This window comes from Lagenorhynchus albirostris, chromosome 9 (assembly GCF_949774975.1).
Source record: "Lagenorhynchus albirostris chromosome 9, mLagAlb1.1, whole genome shotgun sequence".
Taxonomy (NCBI): domain Eukaryota; kingdom Metazoa; phylum Chordata; class Mammalia; order Artiodactyla; family Delphinidae; genus Lagenorhynchus; species Lagenorhynchus albirostris.
Window position 1 is genome coordinate 69957234 of NC_083103.1, and position 24825 is coordinate 69982058.

The window sequence follows — 24825 nt, forward strand, 5'->3', positions numbered from 1 at the left end:
TCTAAAAATTCTTCTCCGTGGCAATTTTTTTCTGTAGCATCTGGCCCCTAATATAATGTAACCACAGAACTGATAATTGATAAGTATTGATACTTGTCCACTGATTGATTGATTATGGCTAAATATTCCAGGCTCCACACAGTGTGCCATTAAGGAAAAAAGGAAGGTTTTAGTATAAATCATACAGATTAACTGAACATCTTGATCTCATCAACCTAATGATTTTTATTTTAAAATTCCCAGGGAGATTCAGAATTAGAGAATTGTTAATCCCAGTTTAACTTGAACTCCGTTTCAGTCATTTGATATTGAGACTTGTGTTTCAGAAGTTCACTTTCAACTCCATTTTGAACAACAGAATTGTTCAAATAGCATCTGTAGGGACTCTATACAATGGAGAAAATTTCATTTTTCACCAAACTATTTTTTAAGTTAATAAAAATGGTAATGAAATGTTGCTGGTGTATCACGTGTGGGAGAAGCAATTTTAGACTCAAAAGCTTTCACTTCAATGATTTTTTCCTCAAATTATAGTCTGTTATAAAAATGAACTAATATTATTTTTAGTTCTATATGATTATGTGCTACTAAGAAGGGAACTATGCATTTTCAAAATTAATTTTTTTTCTGTAGCATAAAAGTACAAGAAAATCCAGCTGCATTTCTTCATGCTATACAGAAATATGTTGATCCTGAGGTTCAGTTGGTAAGTATAGGATAATTCTTGAGGTATAATTTTAATTTTTTCTTCATATCTAATAGCCTTGAAAGAAGGAATTTGAACATGTTCTCCCATGATATGTTTGCAAATTGCTGTGCATTTCCCCAAGCACCCAAGAAAGTATTTATCTTGATATTTTAATCAATATTTTGTTTTCCTTTCATATTTCTAATATTAATTTTTAAATACTTTTTGTTACTCCTGTATCAGCCTCTTGGATTCTACATATTTTCCAACTTACTGGGGGGATCATCTTTTACTCAAGATTTAAGATAAATTGACTCCCATCTTATCCCATAAGTGTTGGGGCACCCTGTGTTCTCCCCATTGTTTCAGGAGATTCTTGGAAGGTTTAAGTGTTTCCATGTCACCTATGGCCCCATGTCCCTGCCTCCTCTGAATTCTTACCCGCTTTCATGGGTGCCTTTTCCTCCTGCATTGCATCACCCTGAAGGACACCCACAATTGCTTCATTTCCCCAAAGTATTGTGTGTGTGTGTGGTATGTGTGTGTGTGTTGGTGTATGTGTGTGTCCTGTGTGTGTGTGTGTGTGTGTGTGTGTGATGTATCTGACTTTGCTGAGGGTTTGGGGCCAAGGCATGGTTATATCACATGTCAACATTCCAGACAAGTTAAAATTGACATCCCTTTCTTAAAAAATCTCTCAATCATTCCTATTTCTTGGAAATGTTCTCTCAGTCTCCCACAGTACTGCAGTGCTTTTCTGTCCCATCTCCTGTCTGACCTCCCTAGCTCATTCATCCCAACTCCCAACTTTCCTATTCATAGTGCATGCAAAGCAGCCTAGCTATCTCTTTGTTTCCACAAAAAATGGCCCGTAAGGATGTTATAATACAGGAAGTTATCATCCTAAGAGCATTTATTTTTCACTTTAAAAAGTAAAATCAAACTAACAGAAAAGTTGCAGGAATAGTACAAAGAACTGTAATATACCATTCACCCAGATTCCCCAATTTTTGACATTTTATTTATGATTTTCTATCATTTTCCACCTCCCTCCCTTCCTATCTATCCTATTTTTTTCCTGAACCATTTGAGTGTAAGTTACAGGAGTGATGCCCATTACAGTTTAAAAAATACATTTGCACCCATTTCGTACAAACAAGGCCACTCTCCTATGGAACCATAGAACAACCATCAAAATCAGGGAGCAGTACAACTAGCTAATCCACAGACTCCACTCATATTTCTCCATTTGTCCCCCAAATGTCTTCTCTGTTAAAAGGATCTAATATGTTGCCCTTAGTTTCCCTGTCGCTTTAATCTCTCCTTCAGTCTGTAACAGTTCCCTAGTTTTCCCTTGACTTTGATGACCTTCCAGTTTTGAAGAGCATAAACCAGTTATTTTATATAATGTCCCTCAATTAGGGTTTGTCTAATGTTTCCTTATGATTAAATTCAGGTTATGCACTTTTGGCAGGAGTTATCACAGCAATGATTCTGTGTTCTTACTGCATCTTACCAGGGGGGACTCCATTGATTGAGATGGTTTGTGTCAATTTTCTCCATTGTAAAGTTACACTTTTTCTCTTTGTAATTAATCAGGTTTTTTTCTTTATTTTTTTGGTAGGGAGATACTTTGAGACTATGAAAATATCCTGTTCTTCATCAGACTTTTCCTACTAGTTTTAGAATCCATTGATAATTCTTGTCTGAATCCATTACTACTCTGATGGTGGCCAAATGGTGGCTTTCTAATTTTGTACTTCCTTCTATAATTATTAGTTGGCATTATAAGGAAGAGCTTTCTCTTCTTCCCATTTGTTTGTTTGTTCACTTATTTACATCAGTATGGATTCATGGATTCCTATTTTATTTACCAGCTTATAGTCTATCACTACTGTTATTTATTTTGATATCCAAATTGTCCTTGGTTTTGCCAGTGGGAGCCCCATTCAAGCTGACTTGTGTGTCTTTTTGACACCTTCCCAACTTTCTTGGAACAATTCCTTACTGTCTGGCACAATAAGACATTCCAGGTTAATCTAAGTTTTGCTGTCTAACTCTAGAATCATATGTTTTCCCAATGAGCCCTGATTCCTTTTGGTAGAGAACAGTATTTAGAAACCAAGATCTGGGCGCTGGGTGTGTTTATTTGCTACTGGGGTGTCACTGCCCCTAGGCTTTCCCAATGGGCAAAGCTAAGAAATATGTATATGTATGTGTGTGCATATATATACATACACACTTGCATCCATTTTATTACTATATGTAGTTATGTATATGTTAAAATATTTTATTAAAATTTTAAAGATTAAAAACGTGTTCACGCCTCCAGTTGCAACCCAGTGCCACGGGAAAGTGTTCCCCTTTTCCATATTTGTACCTCATCTCTCTCATAGTGAGAAACATGGCCCTTATTATTCTCCACATACTTGCTTCTTTATCCGTGGTGTGTTACCAGTCTCACTTGACTCCCACCTTCTTTTGGTCCTGGTCCCCATTGGGCTATTCCTTGTTCTTCCACCTACCTTGCTTAGTCCCAGACTCATGGGATGGAAGGCAGGAAACCCCCCCTAAGAGAATTTTGCTGATAATTGAAAAATATTTTTCCCAACTTTATATAATTAAGTGTAAATAATTTTAGCCCTTGACATTATGATAATGAACAGTCCTATAGGTGAAAAAAATCACGTTGTTTTCTGTTAATTATGACAGTGCCTATCTTTTCTGTAATTTGGGTGTTTTGAAAGTAGAGAATAAAACATAGGAAGGAGATGGAGTTAGGCCAGGAGAGGTCCTTCTGTGAGGGAAGTACTTGATGGGAAGTAGAGGCAGTGAGAGAGAAGGGTGGAATTTAAAAATACCAGAGCACCTGAACCTTCTTTTTCCTTATTTTCCCTCCCCTCATACCTTACACTCAAGTCCAGGTTAACAAAAAATGTGTTGTTGCTTCTTCCTTTTATTTTGCCTGTCCAGCGCCTAATGGGAAAAAGACCACAATTTAAGCTAATTCTCCACTTTGCTTATCTGTGGATGAAGTTGGGGAGGAGGCAGTGGGGATGATAGCTGGAGAGCTACAGGGAAGGATCACTGCAGTAAGGGAGGCAGCTGGAGGAAGAGCTAGGATGGAAGGGAATTTGAGGAGACTGGCAGAATCAGATTGGCAGAGAAGCAAGGAGGAAGGAAGAGCCAAGGGAAGTGGTAGGGTTGGAGGGAGGCTTTGCAGAGTGGATGGCTGATGAGAAGGCATTTCACATGGCTTAGATTCATTGCTCTTTAAAGGCCATTTAAGAGAAGAACTGTAGGGGCAATTCCCTGGTGGTCCAGTGGTTAAGACTTGGTGCTTTCACTGCCGTGGCCCATGCTCAATCCCTGGTCAGGGAACTAAGATACTGCAAGCTGTGTGGTGTGGCCAAACAAAAAAAATAATAAAAAAGAGAAGAACTGTGGGTATGTTAATATTTGCTTCTTGGGAACTTAAGGGCAAAAGATGTTTGCATCCATATATTCGTGTTTTTTTAAAGCTTCCTCTGAACATAAGTAAATGAACTTTCTTTTCTTCTGTTTTTTTTTTTTTTTGACTTTCAGGTAATGTGTATTCTGCCTTCTAATCAGAATAGCTATTATGATTCCATTAAAAAATATTTGAGCTCCGACTGCCCAGTCCCCAGCCAGTGTGTGCTTGCTCAGACGTTGAATAAACAGGGAATGTTGATGAGCATCGCCACCAAGATTGCCTTGCAGATGACCTGTAAACTCGGAGGCGAGCTGTGGGCTGTGGAGATCCCTGTGAGGAACCGTCACTCTTTTTCTTTTAGTCATCAATCTATCTATTAATGAATTTTAAAATTTAAATCAAAGTGGGAGGAGATCTTTTCACGTGATCCTAGAAATATTTGCTTTGTTTGTTGGGTTGGTGGGTTGTATGTTTGTCTGCTCTGGGCTCCGTTACACCAGCCACTGGGAGGGTATCCAGAAGGTGAGGCGTGGCCCCTGTTCTCATGGAGCTTCGGTTAAGCTAATAACAGAATCTCTCGTGAAAGAGAATCTAGTTTGACATCGACTTGGAGGCACTTGATTTGGAGCCTCCCAGCCGTGGTTTAAAATCTGTGCTCCACGGCCTCTGCCTTTACCTGCTTTCAGCAGGGTGATACTTTGCAGAGTAGCCTTGAACCCTGGATGGGACGCCCCCACTAGAGCTTGGGGAACCAGCAGAGCCTGTGATACAAACCTCCAAGTCGTGTTGGGAACTGAGAAAATCTTCTCCTCTTTCCTGAGCTATGGCCACCATGGGAGGAGGTGAGGAGGGTGAGGAATGAGGGAATGTTGCCTGTTCCCTTAACCAGGTTGTACATTGCCTGTTCCCTTAACCAGGATGTACAAGGTTACCCCCAGCTGCCCCTCCTGGAGGACATAGACAAGTGAGGATTCCTTAGAGAGCTGAAGAATGGGGAATGGAATTTCCCTTCAGATTCCTTCAGCCTCGAGACAGGGGAGAGATGGACGGGCCACTTTACCAGAATCTCTTGAGCCACTGATGGCCCTTGCCCACCCCCATAAAGGATGGTGGCCATTTTTTATTACAATGAGTCTCTTAAGCAAAGTATGTACTATATTGTTCCCTCCATCTTTTTGCTTTTTGTTTTTCTTTGAAGCAGGTTCTTATTATTCCCTTCATCTTTAAGTTTCTCTGGTTTCTGGTTTAATAATCTGCCTCATCTCGACCTTGATCTCCCTGGCACATAGCTTAACTTAAATAATTCAATAACTAGGGACAGTCTTTTAAAAACTTCATAATACATCATTGCTTGGGAAAACACCTCATTCCATTAAATCGTGAAAAATTTTAATTTTACAGTTAAAGTCCCTGATGGTGGTTGGTATTGATGTCTGTAAAGATGCATTCAACCAGGGAATGGTGGTGGTTGGATTTGTGGCCAGTATTAACCCCAGAATCACCAGGTACTTTTAAAATTACCCTAACGTATTCTTCAGTTATTTAGACTATTACTTGTGGTTTAACTAAAGACTTTACAGAAAGGAATAGTTTGTTTTCTTCACTCATTTTTAATATATGGACACTTATGGTCATAAATTATACTTACATCTATAAATGTGATGCATAATATTGGGGTAAAGTGTAGTTCATTAAAAAACTATTTTTATACATACATTAGGACAAGCTATTGCTCGTATGCAAATCATATTCCCCAAATGATGGCCGTGTAGAAATTCTTGTGCATTTGTTTTCTGAACACCTGCACTGTATTGGGCTCCATACTAGGGAGTTTACATACACGATGTCAAGCAGTTGAGAATCAGATTGCCTGGATTTATATCCTGATCTGTCACTTACCTATTACGGTAAATGCTCAAGACATGCTTGCTGTTATTGTTGTTTTTAATGCTCGCAGAAACTTGATGTGGTGGTTGTTTACACAGCTATTAAAAACATAGGCAAGGGGCTTCCCTGGTGGCGCAGTGGTTGAGAGTCCGCCTGCCGATGCAGGGGAGACGGGTTCGTGTCCCGGTCCGGGAAGATCCCACATGCCGCGGAGCGGCTGGACCCGTGAGCCATGGCTGCTGAGCCTGCACGTCCGGAGCCTGTGCTCCGCAACGGAGAGGCCACAGCAGTGAAAGGCCCGCGTACCACAAAAAAAAAACAACAAAAAAAAACATAGGCAAGGATGAGGGATAACACATTAAGCATTGACTCATAGTACATGTTAAATTGTAGTTCTTAGAAGTGTTTCAATATTCGTAACTAAACAATGTGTTTTGAGGCTGTTTTGAACCATGTTTTCTTCCTAGAATTAAGCTATGTGATTTACTCCTCTAAATTGTGATCAGGTATATATTGGGGATTGTGGGAGACAGGAAAAGCAGCAATGTAACTGCGTGCCCCTGACTTCAGCCCAGGTTGTATGAGATCCCTGTTCTGTATGTCACTTCCTTAATCAAGCACATAAGGGACTTCTGGCTTGTTAGCAACATTTCTAATTGCATCATTATTATTGCACAGATTTAGAGAACTGGAATAACGTGGACACATATATACCACTAAGTCATGATCTTCATTTTCCAAGTGCTTTTAATGAATAATTTTAGCAAGAGAACTTGCTTCTGAAATCTAAATAAGTTAATCATGTTAAGATTTCAATTCCCAAAAGCTTACCTATAGAAATGAAGTTTATGCTTGAGAAATCTTTGAATATTTTTAAAGTAGATCTGCTAAACTAATAAATTCCCTTATAATAATAATGTAGTGGCCTCTATTTATCAATGCTTATTATGTACCAAGTGCTGTGCTAAGTACTTTACATATATTATCTAGTTTAATTTTTACAACAACCCTATGAGGTAGTAACTACCTTACTATCTTATAAATTTCCTTGGCACAAATGAGAAAACTGAGGCTTAGGTTCACATAAAAAAGTCACATAACTGGTGAGTATACCAGCCAGGATTTGAACCCAGAGACGTCTGATGCTAGCACTGTGCTTTAGTTTCTCGTATCAATAAATTTTATTGGGGGGGGGGGCGGTGAGGGAGAGCATTTTAATATAATTGTAATCATACAGTGTATATAAAATTATGAACATTAATTTACTTATGTCTATTTCTTAATACTAATGCATGCTTAGAATAGAAATTTTGAAACTGAACTTTACTTTTGTTCTTTGCTTACTTTAGATGGTTCTCCCGCTGTATGCTTCAGAGAACAACAGCTGATGTTGCAGATTGCTTAAAAGTTTTCATGACTGGTACTAAAAGTGTAACAATGGGGGTGGGCTCCAAGCACTGTTCTTTCAGACCCCAAATTCATAAACCTCTAGCAGACCAGACAGGTGGAAACAGACTTCTCAAGCCTGCCTGAGTTGACTGCCACCCAGTAGGAGACCCTGAAGTTGTGGCCTGACTCAAGCTAACAGACAGGCTCTGTTGAATTTACATTTGTGTCTGTGTGTGATAAACTAAAAGCCAGGAGGAAAAAAAGTTTGTAGCTGCTGGTGGCTCTTGCAAGCAGTTTGAAGGTCAGAATAAACCTACCCTGGAGGAGCAAGGACTATGACAGACCAGCATTAGGTCTAGAAATAGGAGAGAAGCTTTTGGGACTGGGACGGGGATGCTGACACATCAAGTGTGGCGTGGCAGGAGAAGACGGGAAAGGCAGCAGATGGGGAGGGTGCCCTCCTTACAATGGGATGCAGTAGAAAGGGGGGGTCTGGGGTTCCCATGCCCTTTCCAACCCTGGTCTGAATCTGGCTTGGTCATTCCCTAGCATTGTGATCTGTGCAAATCACTCCCCGATTTGCATCGTCCCAACTATAAACTTTGGGGGGGTCATAAATATTTGTTTCCAAAAAAGGTGAATTTGGTGACATATTTTGGTCGTGGGCTAAGATATACGGTCATCTTCTATCAAACAAATGAATTTCCTGGGCAATAAACTCTCCTAAAACAATGGTGCCGTATATGCATGAAAAGAAATATTTTATCATATTACTTTCCCCTCACTTCAAAACCTTAGTAGCAGTTATGAAAAGCTTGTGTTGGGCAGGAGTCACTGTCTGCTCTCTGCTCTTCAGGCAATTTCTTAGAGCGAGGGGACATTTTTCAGAGTTCATATTGTCAGCGAGAGTGATGGGTGAATCCACGTGAAGAGATGCTTTTAGAGGAACAGCCAAGTCGTTTCCTTATGTTTTCGTATTTATGCTCATCAGAGAAGAAATTTACATAAAATTATCCAGTCTGTCCTTATTGAGAGGATTTATAGATTTAAAGAAATTAAATTAGTATTAATATGGGTTTGGGAAATTTGTATGTCTATTGCATGAATTAAATTTTAATTTATTGCTTAAATATTAAAATTTTACTAAAGAGATATGCTAAGTTTGAGAATACATTATGCCATAGAAACCATAATGATTCCTTAAATAGCAGAGTTGCAGGAATGTTCTGGAAAGGTATCCATTTTTATATTATTGCAAATACAACCCAAATTAGGTATTACCCTGTCTTATCATGGTCTGAACTAGCAAGCTATTTAAATGTTGAAATATATGGGAATGTTATTCTTTGTTGGCATCAAGCAAGTCGTTCTTTTCTTACTAACACCAAATCCTGCAGGGGCACTGAACAGATGGTACAAGCATAACCAGGGTTTGCCAGGACGGATAATTGTGTACCGTGACGGTGTAGGGGATGGTCAGCTAAGAACACTCATTGAATATGAAGTTCCACAGCTACTGAGCAGTGTGACAGAAGCAAGTTCAAATACCAGGTATCAAATTAGTATCCTTCCCCCACTTCCAGTTCTAGCATATTCATCGCAACTATTAAAATTACTATATGCCAGCATCTCTGCAGTTAAGTTTCACTGCATTTCTGCATTATGCAAGTACAACCAACCCTAGATTGGAGGGTAGTTGGGATGGTATTATGTAAATAGTCTGGGTGGCATGAGCTTTTGGGGGCCCTGGGTTGGGGCACCAGAAGAAGGCAGGAATCCTCCAGGGTGCCTGACCCTGAGATTCAGCAGGAAGCCTGCAGGGCTGCTGGCAGGTGAAGATGCTTCACACCTATTAACATGCTAGGGGAAAAAACAAGCTGTGGTTTCAAATTTGAGGCCTAAATCAACACACAGGGCAAAAGCCTCTGACCTGCAGGCACTGATGTGCAGCTCAGGTCTGCAGAAGGTGCTGAGGGTGGTGTGTGTGCTGTGAAAGCTGGGCTACAAGTGAAAATCAGACCATGCTAAACACCAAGTACCTTGCTCTGCTGTCACACTTCTGGATTCAATGTCTTGGTATATTTTCCTCCATGACTGTGTCAAGTGTTAAGTGCAAGAAAAATGTTAGAACTAGAAAACGGAGGAGGATGACGATCTTAAATTGGCTTCTTAAAATCCTCAGAAAGCGTCTTATTCTGTTGTGCATAGAGCTTGGTCTGTAGGGTTACACCGTCATCACCACCGTCAACCAAAGTGTCGCAGCCACGAGCCCCAAAGGAGCTGAGCCTTGACCTCATTAGTAATCATCAGAAAGGAGGGAGAGAATCATAGTTTGGAGGCAGAACCACCTTTAGCTGTATCCAAAATATCAGAGCCAAAAGTTCTCATTCCCCGCTGACCTTGGGTTAGTTAGATTTTATTAAGAATCACCCCCATGCAATTTGGGGATCACAGGAGTAAATTTAGCAGCTGACGGTGCTAAGGAGTTAGTTCTCCTGCACTATAACATCAACTTTTAAAAAGTTTCAAGATTGAAAACATTAATATATTTTTAAAATAATTAAAACACCTAGGGCTTCCTTGGTGGCGCAGTGGTTGAGGGTCCGCCTGCCGATGCAGGGGACACGTGTTCGTGCCCTGGTCCGGGAAGATCCCACATGCCGCAGAGCGGCTGGGCCCGTGAGCCATGGCCGCTGAGCCTGCGCGTCCAGAGCCTGTGCTCCGCAACGGGAGAGGCCACAACAGTGAGAGGCCCGCGTACCGCAAAAAAAAAAAAAAAAAAAATTAAAACACTTAAAGTGAAATTTCAGTGACCCTTGCATCCTAGAGGTTTCTTCCATGATGGGAATATTTGGATTTGGATTTTACCAAATACTGACTTAACACTTGGTCATTTAGCATTTGGCCCATATGTGTATGTGGACCGTCCATCGATCCTCCCAGGTGCGTGTTTTGCAGGATTCAGAAGCGTTGATTTGAAGAATAAGAGGAACTTCTGGTTCTTCCTTTGCTATTCAGAAATTGAGAAGACTGAAGATGAAAATAGAGATGATTGCTAATGGGAAGAAAATCTTGTCTCCACGGATAATTCTGAAAAATTTTTCTTTAGAAGTGCTGATTGTAGTTCATTGTCCTGTGAACCATTCTCCCCTGTCCCGCCTCAGTGATATAAATTGGTCAAATGACTGAGCATACCACGCTTTTGCAACAAATGAAGACAATCCTTGATTTAAAAAATTGTTTGTGTCTCTGGGGGAGGGGAGATTGGGGGTAATTTTTCTTCGTTTTGCAATGTTTCGCTGATCAATTTATTTCATTTTAAGATTACCAAAAAATATATATAAATAAATAGAAAGTTGCATGGCTTGGTTTAGTTCTCTCCATATTTATTTATTTATTTATTTATTATTTTGCCTCTCTTGTTCCAAGCCCCAAACTGTCAGTGATCGTGGTCAGGAAGAAGTGCATGCCACGATTCTTGATGGAAACAGGCCGAACTCTGCAGAACCCACCTCTTGGCACCATCGTGGATTCAGGAGCAACACGGCCTGAATGGCAAGTCTGTTAGAAAATCCGTTTTTAACAAAGCCTTGACTGTGTGTGGTCAGTTTCGGTCCTGTTCTGCGAGCTTTCTTTCTCACAGTCCTTCTTTTCCCCTCAGGTATGACTTTTACTTGATCAGCCGGGTTGCCTGTCGGGGAACCCTTAATCCCACCTACTATAATGTCATTTATGATGACAACGGCCTGAAGCCCGACCACATGCAGAGACTCACATTCAAACTGTGCCACCTCTACTACAACTGGCCAGTAAGTGACAGCTGTTTATTTAGGTACAGAGTGGTACTCGAGGTGCCTACCAGGGAGTTGTCACCCGATTCACCTTGGTGTCCCAACCCCTGGCACAATGCCTGATTTTCCACAAAGGAGGGATGAATGAATGAATGAATGACTTCTTAAGTCCACAGTGGATGAAACCCAGTCTATCATAGGCGTAAAATAGCAGTAACTCTATAATGCATTAGCGTTGATAATTTTTCTAGAAGACTTTATTATATACATTTTCTTATGCCAGCCTGGGAGGAAATCAGGGTATTGTTATTTCCAAGTTACAGATGAGGCAATTGAAGACAACTCAGATGTTGTGTCTGGTGGGAAAGTAACAGGCTTGGCTCTGTTCTGTATTCCTATACGTTAGGCCCAGAGCTGCTCACCAAGTCCAAAGTCAAGATTTGCTCTGAGCCCCTTGGACCATCAAATTGTAGGAAACTTAGATCAGCCCTAAGCATGTGGCTCGCAGGTCCCAGCACCGGGAAGCCAGACTGGCCCTCTCTGCTCTCCCATCTTGCTAAGTGAATTTAAGTTCCCAGGAGAAAGGGTGCCCTTTGTTGATTGAGTTTGCTTCCAATTGACTTACATTCTATCTTGTATAAAACTAGTGGATGAAAAAACTCAGGAAAAAAATATCACTTTGAAGAGGAAGTTATTCTCTTAATCATTACCAATACTTTTTCCTCCTTAGGGCCTAATCAGTGTTCCAGCCCCGTGTCAGTATGCACACAAGCTGACCTTTCTGGTGGCACAAAGCACTCATAAAGAACCAAGTTTGGAATTAGCCAATTCTCTCTTCTACCTGTGATGACGTGAACCACGGGCATCCCTAGCGGAGGTTTCTGAGGAGTCGTTGGTGTACTTCGTACAAATCTGCCGTGAGCTCGAGGCTGTGACTGGGGGAAGGAGATTCAGTTTAGTTTTAACTTACGGAAAAGAAAAAAACCCCAAATAACTGAATCTGAAATGGTTCAAAAGAAATGTATGTTGTTTTATTTTAAAGGTTACTTGCTTGAAGTGAATGCTTATTGTGGTGTACGGAATTAAAATGTACTATCATCTGAAAGTAATACTACAAAGCTAAATAGCTTCTAAGAAAATAAATGTTTGCATGATGTTTTGATGGTAGGCAAACGGGGTCTACTTTCTACACTAAAATTTGCAGAAGTTTTCTTAAATTATGTTACAGAGCGTTTTGTTGAGTGGTTTAAATAGTTGTTAGAAAATAAAGAACATTCAAAGCATCACATGTGTGTTTACTGTTATTCAGATTTCAGTTGGCATTTCATGTGAATTTCATTATTTAAGGGTTTTCAGCAAAGACTCTTACCCAGTAGACCACTTCACCATCACTCTTTGAGTTATATTTCTAAAAATGAATATTTCACTTATTCTCTCTTTTTGAAAATTGAAGTGTAGTTAATTTACAATGTTGTGTTAGTTTCAAGTGTACAGCAAAATGATTCAGTGATATATATATATGTGTGTGTGTGTGTGTGTGTGTGTGTGTGTGTGTATATATATATTCTTTTTCAGATTTCACTTGTTCTCTTAGGGAATTTTATTTCTCTTAGGGAATTTTATTTCACTTAGTAGCAACTGCTCTCATTGATGACCTTGCTTCCTACTGCACAGAAAAGACAGACGCCATGAGGAGAGAACTTGCACAGACTACCATCCCATCTACCCACCTAAGGGCATCTCTGTGCATAGACCCTGCCCCTCGCCTCATTATCATAAATAAACTGTGTCTGCGCTCCTGTGGAAGGCCCTCCACTGGTGTACTAAATCCCGTTCCCTCTGCTCTATCAAGAACACTGCTTTAGCAATCCTTCCCTCTCCCTTCTGCATCATCAATTTCCCTCTCGCACTGGATTATTCCCATCAGCATTGTAAATCTACTCTTATTTCTTCCATATTAAAACAGAAACATTTGCCCTCCAGCTCCCACCCCATTTCTTTGCTCCTCTTTACAGAAAAATGAACCCAGTTCCATACTCCACTCAGAATTTCACCACAACCACGAGAGCAAAATTGCTTTTGTCAAGGTGGCCAGTGACCTCCGTTTTATTAAATCCGATGGTCAATTCTCAGTCCTCACCTTCCCTGACCTGTCGCAGCATTTGACCCAGTTGGTCATTTCCTCCATCTTGAGACACTCCACTAGGATAACACTCTCCTGGTTTCTCTCCTGTTGCATCCATCACTCATTCTCAGTTTCCATTGCTGGTTTCTCCTCATCTTCTATCCCTTTCACAGGACTGCCCCAGGAATGAGAATATTTCGATGCAGGAAAGTTCAGAGTTCCAGATTCTTCTCCCAGGGGAGAGAGTGTGTGAAAGGCTGCGGTGAAGTGGGAAGCAGAGAGCAGAAGTTTCTCTCTGAGGGATGAGGGGAAGCAGACACCAATGCAGAGATCATTTAAGAGAGCACAGTCTTTTCCTGTTTGAGAGTTTTGTCCGGGCCAGGCAAAAATGCACCCACCATGGGTCCACTCCAGTAATAGTGACAATAACCTTTTGTGGGGTATAAGGGTGGAGGGGGGGTTAATACATTGCAGGCACAGTGCTAAGCACTTTACATACACATTTACTCTTCACAACAACTATATGAATTAGACATTATAATGACCATTTTACAGGTGGTAAAACAGCCATGTGGCTAACCAAAGTTTATAAAATTAATAATTGTGGAGCTAGAACTTGTCCTCAGGTGTGTTTGACTCCAAAGCCTGAGAGGTGAACCACAAGACTCTACTGCCTTAAGAAAAGATTAAAAAAAAACTTCTCCCAGAGTTCTTAGATGAGGGAGTGCCTTATATGCTTTAAAGTTGGCCTTGAATAGCAAGTCTTAGAGGCAAGGCACTGTATAAATCCAGAGTGGTTGTGTTTTTGTGTTGACGATGTGGTTTTCTTCCTTCCAAGTACAAGGTTGATGTAAAGCGCCACCAGCTAACAGCCGGCTTGTATAAACCTACATGCAGCACGTTGATGAGACGAGCCACAGGCCTGTAGAGTTCTTCATCCTTTTACCTATTAAGCACTGTCCAAGGTAGCGACTCTTTACCATTTTAACCCACCAGGGGGCACACAAGGACTGTCGTATAGGCCGAGCCCCCTGCCTTTGCCTGGTCCATGCAGTACAACAGATTGTGGAAGAATAGCCAACCCCAAGTGAGCTGCCAGAGGGCAGCATAGATTAGGAAACTCTTCATTTGAGCTCTGGTTCCAACTCTTTTAGCTTTGGGATGTGATTGGGATGTGATAACTTCTCCTCTATGAGACTGTTACCCAATTTGCAATATGAGAAGGGGTTGGAGTAGACCAGTAGCGCTCAACCATGGAAACATTAGAACTTCCTATATTTAAAACCTTTGTAAAAAAACATTGGCACCTGGGCCCACTTCCAGAAATAATGATTTTATTGGTCTGAGGTGAAGTCTGATCATCAGGTGATGCTGACGGTTAGCCAGGGTTGAGGACTACTGGTCTAGGGCAGTAGTCCTGGGTTTGAATCCCAGAACCACCACTTACCAGCTGTATGACCTTGGGCAAGTGACTTAACGTCTCTGAGCCTCAATGTATCTACCTGTAAAGACACCTAACAATGTTCACATTGTATAAATGTGTAGAAATGTCCAGTCTAGGGTATCTGGGTTTAAACAAGAGGGCCATGTTATTATACTTCATGAGACATGAAGTGACATAATTTATTAGTCAGCAAATACAGGTCCATGTAATGTGCCAGGTGCTATGCTAGGTTCTGAATTCTACAATCTTGCTTAAAGGAAAGCTTAATGTTTTCTCTAGATATAAGCAGTCTACCAGTTGCTGTTTTAGGGAGTGAGTTTTTTGGTTTTGCTTTTATTTGGGGGTTGGAAAGCAGGCTCTGGAAGAGAGCATACTTTGAATACATTTCCATGGCAGCCATGAAGGGCACTAATCACACCTTCTGCAACTGGCTGACAGCCTCCAGATGCTACGCTCAGGGTCCACTGCAGTGGTGATGTTGAGAGCAGGCTCACCCCAGGCTGCTCCTTGCCACTGACTGGGCTCAGCAGAGGTGCTAGATTTGGGCCATTTCTGCCCAACATGGGACTCCACTATTGGGCAGTCCTCTTTGACTTGACCAAGGCTTTCTCAGAACTGCCCTGTAGTCTGGGGCTCTTCCTACCACCCCACTTCCCTTCCCCCTCTCCTTTCATGGATGTCAGACTGGCATCTTGGTCTGTATGCTCTCCCTACTTAACTACTCCCTCTCACTTTCATCCTTCACAGGCTTTTCTCTCAATAAATCTCTGAAAAGTCTAATTCTGCCTTGGTGTCTGTTTCTTGAGGGACTCAAACTGACACAACTTCCTTAACCACTAAGTCATTTTTAAGTTTTTAATAAAAATGAGCTGATTCGTAGTCTTAGGAATCCCCATTGACCACAACCTGAAATTTAAAAGAAAACTATTTATCTTGAGATATCATATGTTTAAAATATTGGATTTCAAGTTAGCCACTTCCCATAGGACAGTTTACTCTTAAATCTTCCTAACACACTTCAACATCTCAGACATGAAATGCCTGCTTCTGAGAAGTGCTGTCAAATGCCTGAGTTTTGTTGCTCAGGTAAATTTGTACTTTTCACTTTCAACTTGACCCATTACCCCCTGGCCAAGATAATCCAACAGTCCTGATGGGAAAGATGAGCAAAGGACTTGTTTTGAAGGGGGAGAGAGTGAGGATGACTGAAGAATTTAAGACGGAATCCAGTTCCTTCCAATTTACTGAGAAAGTTTTAAAGAATCCTCAATTAATTTTAAATTTATAAAAATAATAGACTTTTGGGCTTCCCTGGTGGTGCAGTGGTTGAGAGTCCGCCTGCCGATGCAGGGGACATGGGTTCGTGCCCTGGTCTGGGAAGATCCCACATGCCGCGGAGCGGCTGGGCCCGTGAGCCATGGCCGCTGAGCCTGCGCGTCCGGAGCCTGTGCTCTGCAACGGGAGAGGCCACAGCAGTGAGAAGCCCACGTACGGCAAAAAAAAAAAAAAAAAAAAAAAAAATAGACTTTCATTATGGAATATTTGGAATGTACAAAAACATATAATGAGGTGGAAAAAAAGTCACAAATACACCTACTACCCAGAAGTACATACTGTCAACATTCTGATATATACTTTTCATCTAGTCCTTTAGCTATACCCTACATATAGTTTTATATACTTAATTTTTCACATATGATTATAACATGTTTTTTGTATTTTGTTAAAAATTTGGTAAGCGTAAATTTTAATGATTGAATAATATTTTATTGTACAGATGTAACAATTTCCCCTCTCTTTTTAAAAATTTATTTTCTTGAAATATAGCTGAGTTACAATGTTGTGTTAATTTCCGCTGTACAGCAAAGTGATATATATATATATATATATATATATATATATATTCTTTTTCAGGATATTGAATATAGTTCCCTGTGCTGTACACTAAGACCTTGTTGTTTATCCATTCTACACATAATAGTTTGCATCTGCTAACCCCAAACTCCCAGCCCATCCTTCCTCCATTCCACTGCATATTTCGCTCTTTATTGTAGCTCTAGGTTGTTTCGAATTTTCCCTTACTATAAAAAGATGGCATAATTTTTCTTCACAGTATTTTGGGTTGGTTCCTTGGGTTAGATTCTTAAAAGTGAAATTAATAAATCAAAAAGAATACTTTTTAGGTGTTTGGTATATATTGCAAATTTTTTCCCCAAAATGTCATATCTTAGGCTCTCACAGCTAACAAGTTCTGTATATTCTCATTAGAAGCAAAATATGTTGTTAATATGGTAGATGTCAGATAGTTTGTTTTTATTTATATATATTTGATTACTGGCAAAGGAAAACATTTGAAAATGTGTATTAGCCATTTATATATATATATATATTTTGAATTTTATTTATTTTTTTATAGAGCAGGTTCTTATTAGTCATCCATTTTATGCACATCAGTGTATACATGTCAATCCCAATCTCCCAATTCATCACATCACCCCCACCCCCACCCCCACGGCTTTTGCCCCTTTGTGTCCATACGTTTGTTCTCCACATCAGTGTCTCAATTTCTGTCCTGCAAACCGATTCATCTGTACCATTTTTCTAGGTTCCACATATATGCGTTAATATACGATATTTGTTTTTCCTCTTTCTGACTTACTTCACTCTGTATGAGTGTCTCTAGATCCATCCACGTCTCTACAAAGGACCCAATTTCGTTTCTTTTTATGGCTGAGTAATATTCCATTGTATATATATACCACATCTTCTTTATCCATTCATCTGTCGAAGGGCATTTAGGTTGTTTCCATGACCTGACTATTATAAATGGTGCTGCAGTGAACATTGGGGTCATGTGTCTTTTTGAACTATGGTTTTCTCTAGGTATATGTCCAGTAGTGGGATTGTGGGTCATATGGTAATTCTATTTTTTAGTTTTTTAAGGAAACTCCGTCCTGTTCTCCATAGTGGCTGTATCAATTTACACTCCCACCAACAGTGCAAGAGGGTTCCCTTTTCTCCACACCCTCTCCAACATTTGTTGTTTGTAGAGTTTCTGATGATGCCCATTCTAACTGGTGTGAGGTGATACCTTCTTGTAGTTTTGATTTGCATTTCTCTAACCATTAGTAATGTTGAGCAGCTTTTCATGTGCTTCTTGGCCATCTGTATGTCTTCTTGGGAGAAATATCTATTTAGGTCTTCTGCCATTTTTGGATTGGGTTGTTTGTTTTTTTAATATTGATCTGCATGAACTGTTTATATATTTTGGAGATTAATCCTTTGTTGATTAATTTGCAAATATTTTCTCCCATTCTGAGGATTGTCTTTTTGTCTTGTTTATGGTTTCCTTTGCTGTGCAAAAGGTTTGAAGTTTCATTAGGTCCCATTTGTTTATTTTTGTTTTTGTTTCCATTACTTTAGGAGGTGGATCAAAAAAGATCTTGCTGTGATTTATGTCAAAGAGTGTTCTTCCAATGTTTTCCTCTAAGAGTTTTATAGTGTCCTGTCTTACATTTAGGTCTCTAATCCATTTTGAGTTTATTTTTGTGTATGGTGTTAGGGAGTGTTCTAATTTCATTCTTTTAAATGTAGCTGTCCAGTTTTCCCAGCACCACTTATTGAAGACACTGTCTTCTCTCCATTGTATATCCTTGCCTCCTTTGTCATAGATTAGTTGACCATAGGTGTGTGGGTTTATCTCTGGGCTTTCTATCTTGTTCCATTGATCTGTGTTTCTGTTTTTGTGCCAGTACCATATTGTCTTGATTACTGTAGCTTTGTACTATAGTCTGAAGTCAGGTAGTCTGATTCCTCCAGCTCTGTTTTTTTCCCCGCAAGACTGCTTTGACGATTCAGGGTCTTTAGTGTCTGCATAAAAATTTTAAGATTATTTTGTTCTAGTTCTGTAAAAAATGCCATTGGTAATTTGATAGGGATTGCATTCAATCTGTAGATTGCTTTGGATAGTATAGTCATTTTCACAATATTGATTCCTCCAATCCAAGAACATGGTATATCTCTCAATCTGTTGGTATCATCTTTAATTTCTTTCATCAGTGTCTTACAGTTTTCTGCATACGGGTCTTTTGTCTCCCTAGGTAGGTTTATTCCTAGTTATTTTATTCTTTTCATTGCAATGGTAAATTGGAGTGTTTCGTTAATTTCTCCTTCAGATTTTTCATCATTAGTATATAGGAATGCAAGAGATTTCTGTGCATTAATTTTGTATCCTGCAACTTTACCAAATTCATTGATGGCTCTAGTACTTTTCTGGTGGCATCTTTAGGATTCTTTATGTATTGTATCATGTCATCTGCAAACAGTAACAGTTTTACTTCTTTTCCAATTTGTATTCCTTTTATTTCTTTTTCTTCTCTGATTGCCATGGCTAGGACTTCCAAAACTATCTTGAATAATAGTGGTGAGAGTGGATATCCTTGTCTTATTCCTGATCTTTGAGGAAATGCTTTCAGTTTTTCACCATTGTGAATGATGTTTGCTGTGGGTTTGTTGTATATGGCCTTTATTATGTTGAGGTAGGTTCCCTGTATGCCCACTTTCTGGAGAGTTTTTATCATAAATGGATGTTGAATTTTGTCAAAAGCTTTTTCTGCATCTATTGAGATGATCATATGGATATTCTCCTTCTATTTATTAATATGGTGTATCACATTGATTTGCATATATTCAAGAATCCTTGCATCCATGAGATAAATCCCACTTGATCATGGTGTATGAACCTATTAATGTGTTGTTGGATTTTGTTTGTTAGTATTTTGTTGAGGATTTTTGCGTCTATATTCATCAGTGATATTGGTTTGTAACTTTCTTTTTTTATAGAGTCCTTGCTGGTTTTGGTATCAGGGTGATGGTGGCCTCATAGAATGAGTTTGGGAGTGTTCCTTCCTCCTTAATTTTTGGAAGAGTTTGAGAAGGATGCACGTTACCTCTTCTCTAACTATTCGATAGAATTCACCTTAGAAGCCATCTGGTCCTGGACTTTTGTTTGTTGGAAGATTTTTAATCACAGTTTCAATTTCATTACTTGTTATTGGTCTGTTCATATTATCTATTTCTTCCTAGTTCAGTCTTGGGAGGTTATACCTTTCTAAGAATTTGTCCATTTCTTCCAAGTTTTCCATTTTATTGGCATAGAGTTGCTTGTAGTAGTCTCTTAGGATGTTTTGTATTTCTGTGGTGTCTGTTGTAACTTCTCCTTTTCCACTTCTAATTTTATTGATGTGAGTCCTCTCCCTCTTTTTCTTGATGAGTCTAGCTAATGGTTTATCAGTTTTGTTTATCTTCTCAAAGAACAAGCTTTCAGTTTTATTGATCTTTGCTATTGTTTTCTTTCTTTCTATTTTATTTATGTCTGCTCTGATCTTTATGATTTCTTTCCATCTGCTAAATTTGGGTTTTGTTTGTTCTTCTTTCTCTAGTTCCTTTAGATTTAAGGTTATATTGTTTATTTGAGATTTTTCTTGTTTCTTGAGGTAGGCTTGTATAGCTATAAACTTTCCTCTTAGAACTGCTTTTGCTGCATCCCATAGGTTTCGGATCGTCGTGTTTTCATTGTCATTTGTCTCTAGGTATTTTTTGATTTCTTCAGTGATCTCTTGGTTATTTAGTAACGTATTGTTTAGCCTCCGTGTGTTTGTGATTTTTACGTTTTGTTCCCTGTAATTGATTTCTAATCTCCTAGCATTGTGGTCAGAAAAGATACTTGATATGATTTCAGTTTTCTTAAATTTACTGAGGCTTGATTTGTGACCCAAGATGTGATCTATCCTGGAGGATGTTCCATGCACACTTGAGAAGAAAGTATAGTCTGCTGTTTTTGGATGGAATGGCCTATAAATATCAATTAAATCTATCTGGTCTATTGTGTCATTTTAAGCTTGAGTTTCCTTATAAATTTTCAGTTTGGTAGATCTGTCCATTGGTGTAAGTGAGGTGTTAAAGTCCTGTACTATTATTGTGTTACTGTCGATTTCCTCTTTTATAGCTGTTAACAGTTGCCTTATGTATTGAGGTGCTCCCATGTTGGGTGCATATATATTTATAATTGTTATATCTTCTTCTTGGACTTATCCCTTGATCATTATGTAGTGTCCTTCCTTGTCTCTTGTAACATTCTTTATTTTAAAATCTATATTATCTGATATGAGGATTGCTACTTCAGCTTTCTTTTGATTTCCATTGGCATGGAATATCTTTTTCCATCCCCTCACTTTCAGTCTGTATGTGTCCCTAGGTCTGAAGTGGGTCTTTTGTAGATAGCATATATATTGGTCTTATTTTGGTATCCATTCAGCAAGCCTGTGTCTTTTGGTTGGAGCATTCAATCCATTCACATTTAAGGTAATTATTGATATGTATGTTCCTATGACCATTTTCTTAATTGTTTTGGCTTTGTTTATGTAGGTCATTTTCTTCTCTTGTGTTTCCTACTTAGAGAAGTTCCTTTAGCATTTGTTTTAGAGCTGGTTTGGTGGTGCTGAATTCCCTAGCTTTTGCTTGTCTGTAAAGCTTTTGATTTCTCCATCAAATCTGAATGAGATCCTTGCTGAGTAGAGTAATCTTGGTTGTAGGTCTTCCCTTTCATCACTTTAAGTATATCATGCCACTCCCTTCTGACTTGTAGAGTTTCTGCTGAGAAATCAGCTGTTAACCTTATGGGCGTTCCCTTATGTATTATTTGTCATTTTTCCCTTGCTGCTTTCAATAATTTTTCTTTGTCTTTTATTTTTTCCAATTTGATTACTATGTGTCTCAGCATGTTTCTCCTTGGATTTATCCTGTATGTGACTCTGCACTTCCTGGACTTGGGTGGCTATTTCCTTTCCCATGTTAGGGACATTTTTTACTATAATCTCTTCAGATATTTTCTTGGGTCCTTTCTCTCTCTCATCTCCTTCTGGGACCCCTACAATGCGAATGTTGTGGCCTTTCATGTTGTCCCAGAGGTCTCTTAGGCTGTCTTAATTTCTTTTCATTCTTTTTTCTTTATTCTGTTCCATGGCAGTGAATTCCAGCATTCTGTCTTCCAGGTCACTTATCCATTCTTCTGCACAGTTATTCTGCTATTGATTCCTTCTAGTGTAGTTTTCATTTCAGTTATTGTATTGTTCATCTCTGTTTGTTTGTTTTTTAATTCTTCTAGGTTTTTGTTAAACATTTCTTGCATCTTCTCGATCTTTGCCTCCATTCTTTTTCCGAGGTCTGGATCATCTTCACTATCATTTTTCTGAATTCTTTTTCTGGAAGGTTGCCTATCTCCACTTCATTTAGCTGTTTTTCTGGTGTTTTATCTTGTTCCTTCATCTGGTACATAGCCCTCTGCCTTTTCATCTTGTCTATCTTTCTGTAAATGTGGTTTTTGTTCCACAGGATTGGAAACTTCAGGATTGTAGTTCTTCTTGCTTCTGCTGTCTGCCCTCTGGTGGATGAGGCTATCTCCACCTTCTCAACTTTAAATTTAAAGTTATTCTAAAATAGAAAAGTTTATTTAAAAGCAGAATAGGTACAGTATTATTCCAGTTTTGTGTGTGTGTATGTGTATACAAAGAAAAAGACCAGCAAAATATTTATCAAAAATATCAGACAATGGTCAGGTCTAAGAGGCTTCTGCAAGTTTTCTGATGGAAGGGACTGGCGGTGGGTGGAGCTGGCTGTTTCTCTGGTGGACAGAGGGCAGTAAAACTTTAATCCACTTGACTGCTGATGAATGGGGCTTGTTCCCTCCCAGTTGGTTGTTTGGCCTGAAGTGACCCAACACTGGAGCCTTTCTGAGTTCCTTGGTAAGGCTAATGGTGGACCCTGGGAGTGCTGAGACAAAGGAGTACTTCCCAGAACTTCCACCGCCAGTGTCCCTGTCCTCATGATGAGACAGAACCATCCCCCGCCTCTGCAGGGGACCCTCCAACACCAGCAGGTATGTCTGGTTCAGCCTCCCCTGGGGTCACTGCTCCTTCCCCTGTGTCCCAATGCGCACCCTACTTTGTGTGTGCCCTCCAAGAGTGGAGTCTGTTTCCCCTAGTCCTGTCGAAGTCTTGCAATCAAATCCCACTAGATTTCAAAGTCTGATTCTCTAGGAATTCCTCCTCCCACTTCTGGACCCCCAGGTAGGGAAGCCGGACATGGGGCTCAGAATCTTCACTGCAGTGGGTGGAATTCTGTTGTATAAGTGTTTTCAGTTTGTGGGTCACCCACCCCGCAGTTATGGGATTTGATTTTATTGGGATTGTGCCCCTCCTACCATCACATTGTCGCTTCTCCTTTGTCTTTGGATGTCGGTATCTTTTTTGGTAAGTTCCAGTGTCTTCCTGTCAATAACTGTTCAGCAGTTAGTTGTGATTCTGGTGTTCTCACAAGAGAGAGTGAGAGCATGTCCTTCTTGCCATTTGTATTTTTTGTTTGTGTTTTTCTTGACTTCTGTAAGGCTTTTTTTTTTTTTGTGGTACGCGGGCCTCTCACTGTCATGGCCTCTCCCGTTGCGGAGCACAGGCTCCGGACGCTCAGGCTCAGCGGCCATGGCTCATGGGCCCAGCCGCTCCGCGGCATGTGGGATCCTCCCGGACCGGGGCATGAACCCGTGTCCCCTGCATCGGCAGGCGGACTCTCAACCACTGCGCCACCAGGGAAGCCCAAAGGCTTTTGTATTTTAAAGATATTAATAATTTGTCATACTTTGGTACCTATGTCTCTAATTTACCATGTGCTTTTAAATTTTGTTTATGTTGTCTTTTCAGCTTCAGAAATTTTAAGTTTATATATTCAAATTATCACTGTTTTCTTTTAATGTTACTAAAGCAGAGTGTGATTTGAAACCTAGAAAATCTATCCCTGTCTAGATATTTGACAAATATGACCTTTTCTTGGTTTTTATTTCCTTTCCTATAGTCCTGTGCATCCATCTATATTATATTTTAGTGTAAAGTGAGTACTGTATCTAAGCTATTTTCCCCAAATCTGGAAGAGAATTGATGAGTTAAAAGAGAACCAAATATAAATCCTGAAAATGAAAAATAGAATCATTGAAATAAATACCTCAATCAATTTGTTAACCAGACAAAGAGAGGATTAATAAATCAGAAAGCAGACTTTAGGAAATCAGTAGACTTAGAATGCAGTACAAAGAGCTATACGTGGAGTGTAAAATGAGACACCTCACCACACATTTGGTAGAAGTTCCAGAAATAGGAAATACAAAGAACAGGTAGAAGATGGAGGCAATTTTCAAGAGATAATGCCTTCAAATGTTCCAAAATTGGAACACACATTCTTAGAGTGAAAAAAAATCACAAGGAGAATAAATAAGGAAGTTTCATACTTCATACAGTTTGATGAAATTATAGAACATCAAGTATAAGGGTAAATCTTAAAAGATTTCCAGAAAGAAGTGTAGACTTGCAGACCACTGTAAAGAAGCAATAACAGTGCCTGTAGAATAAGTGAGAAAAAAATTGAATAATATCTTTAAAGTCTTGAGAGAAAAGAATAATGAAGAATAATCTATGTGCAGCTAAATGAATTTTGATGAGTGATAAATTTAAAAATTCAAATATAATGAGGGTTTACTGCCCACAGACCCTTGCTGAAAGAGCTACTAAAGAATGTACTTCAGTATAACAGAAAAAAACCCACTGAACAAAGCAAAGATGAGTAAAGAAATTAGTAAAATATGTTGTAAATCTAAACTAATATTGGTTGTTTAAGCTCATACAACTCAATAACAACAACAACAAACAAAATTGAAAAATGGGTGAAGACCTAAATAGACACTTCTCCAAAGAAGACATATAGATGGCCAATAGACACATGAAAAGATGTTTATCATCGTTAATTATTAGAGAAATGCAAATCAAAACTGCAATGAGGTACCACCTCACACGGGTCAGAATGACCATGGTTAAAAAGTCTACAAATAGCAAATGCTGGGAAAAAAAGGTGTGGAAAAAAAAAGGAACCCTCCTATAATGTTGATGGGAATGTAAGTTGGGGCAGCCACTATGGAAAACAGTATGGAGTTCCTTAAAAAACTAA

General features: G+C 39.4%; 1 protein-coding gene across 1 annotated transcript in view; it reads left to right on the top strand.

The window, feature by feature from the left end:
- PIWIL4 (piwi like RNA-mediated gene silencing 4) overlaps positions 1-12450 on the top strand; it is a 41025-nt gene extending 28575 nt beyond the window's left edge. Inside the window, exons 13-20 of the mRNA XM_060157900.1 lie at positions 634-706; positions 4274-4474; positions 5544-5647; positions 7379-7449; positions 8816-8969; positions 10848-10973; positions 11080-11227; positions 11940-12450. Coding sequence (XP_060013883.1) covers positions 634-706; positions 4274-4474; positions 5544-5647; positions 7379-7449; positions 8816-8969; positions 10848-10973; positions 11080-11227; positions 11940-12056 — 994 coding nt within the window. The 3' untranslated portion in view covers positions 12057-12450. The remainder of the gene's footprint in view (positions 1-633; positions 707-4273; positions 4475-5543; positions 5648-7378; positions 7450-8815; positions 8970-10847; positions 10974-11079; positions 11228-11939) is intronic.
- Positions 12451-24825: the final 12375 nt, after the last annotated feature.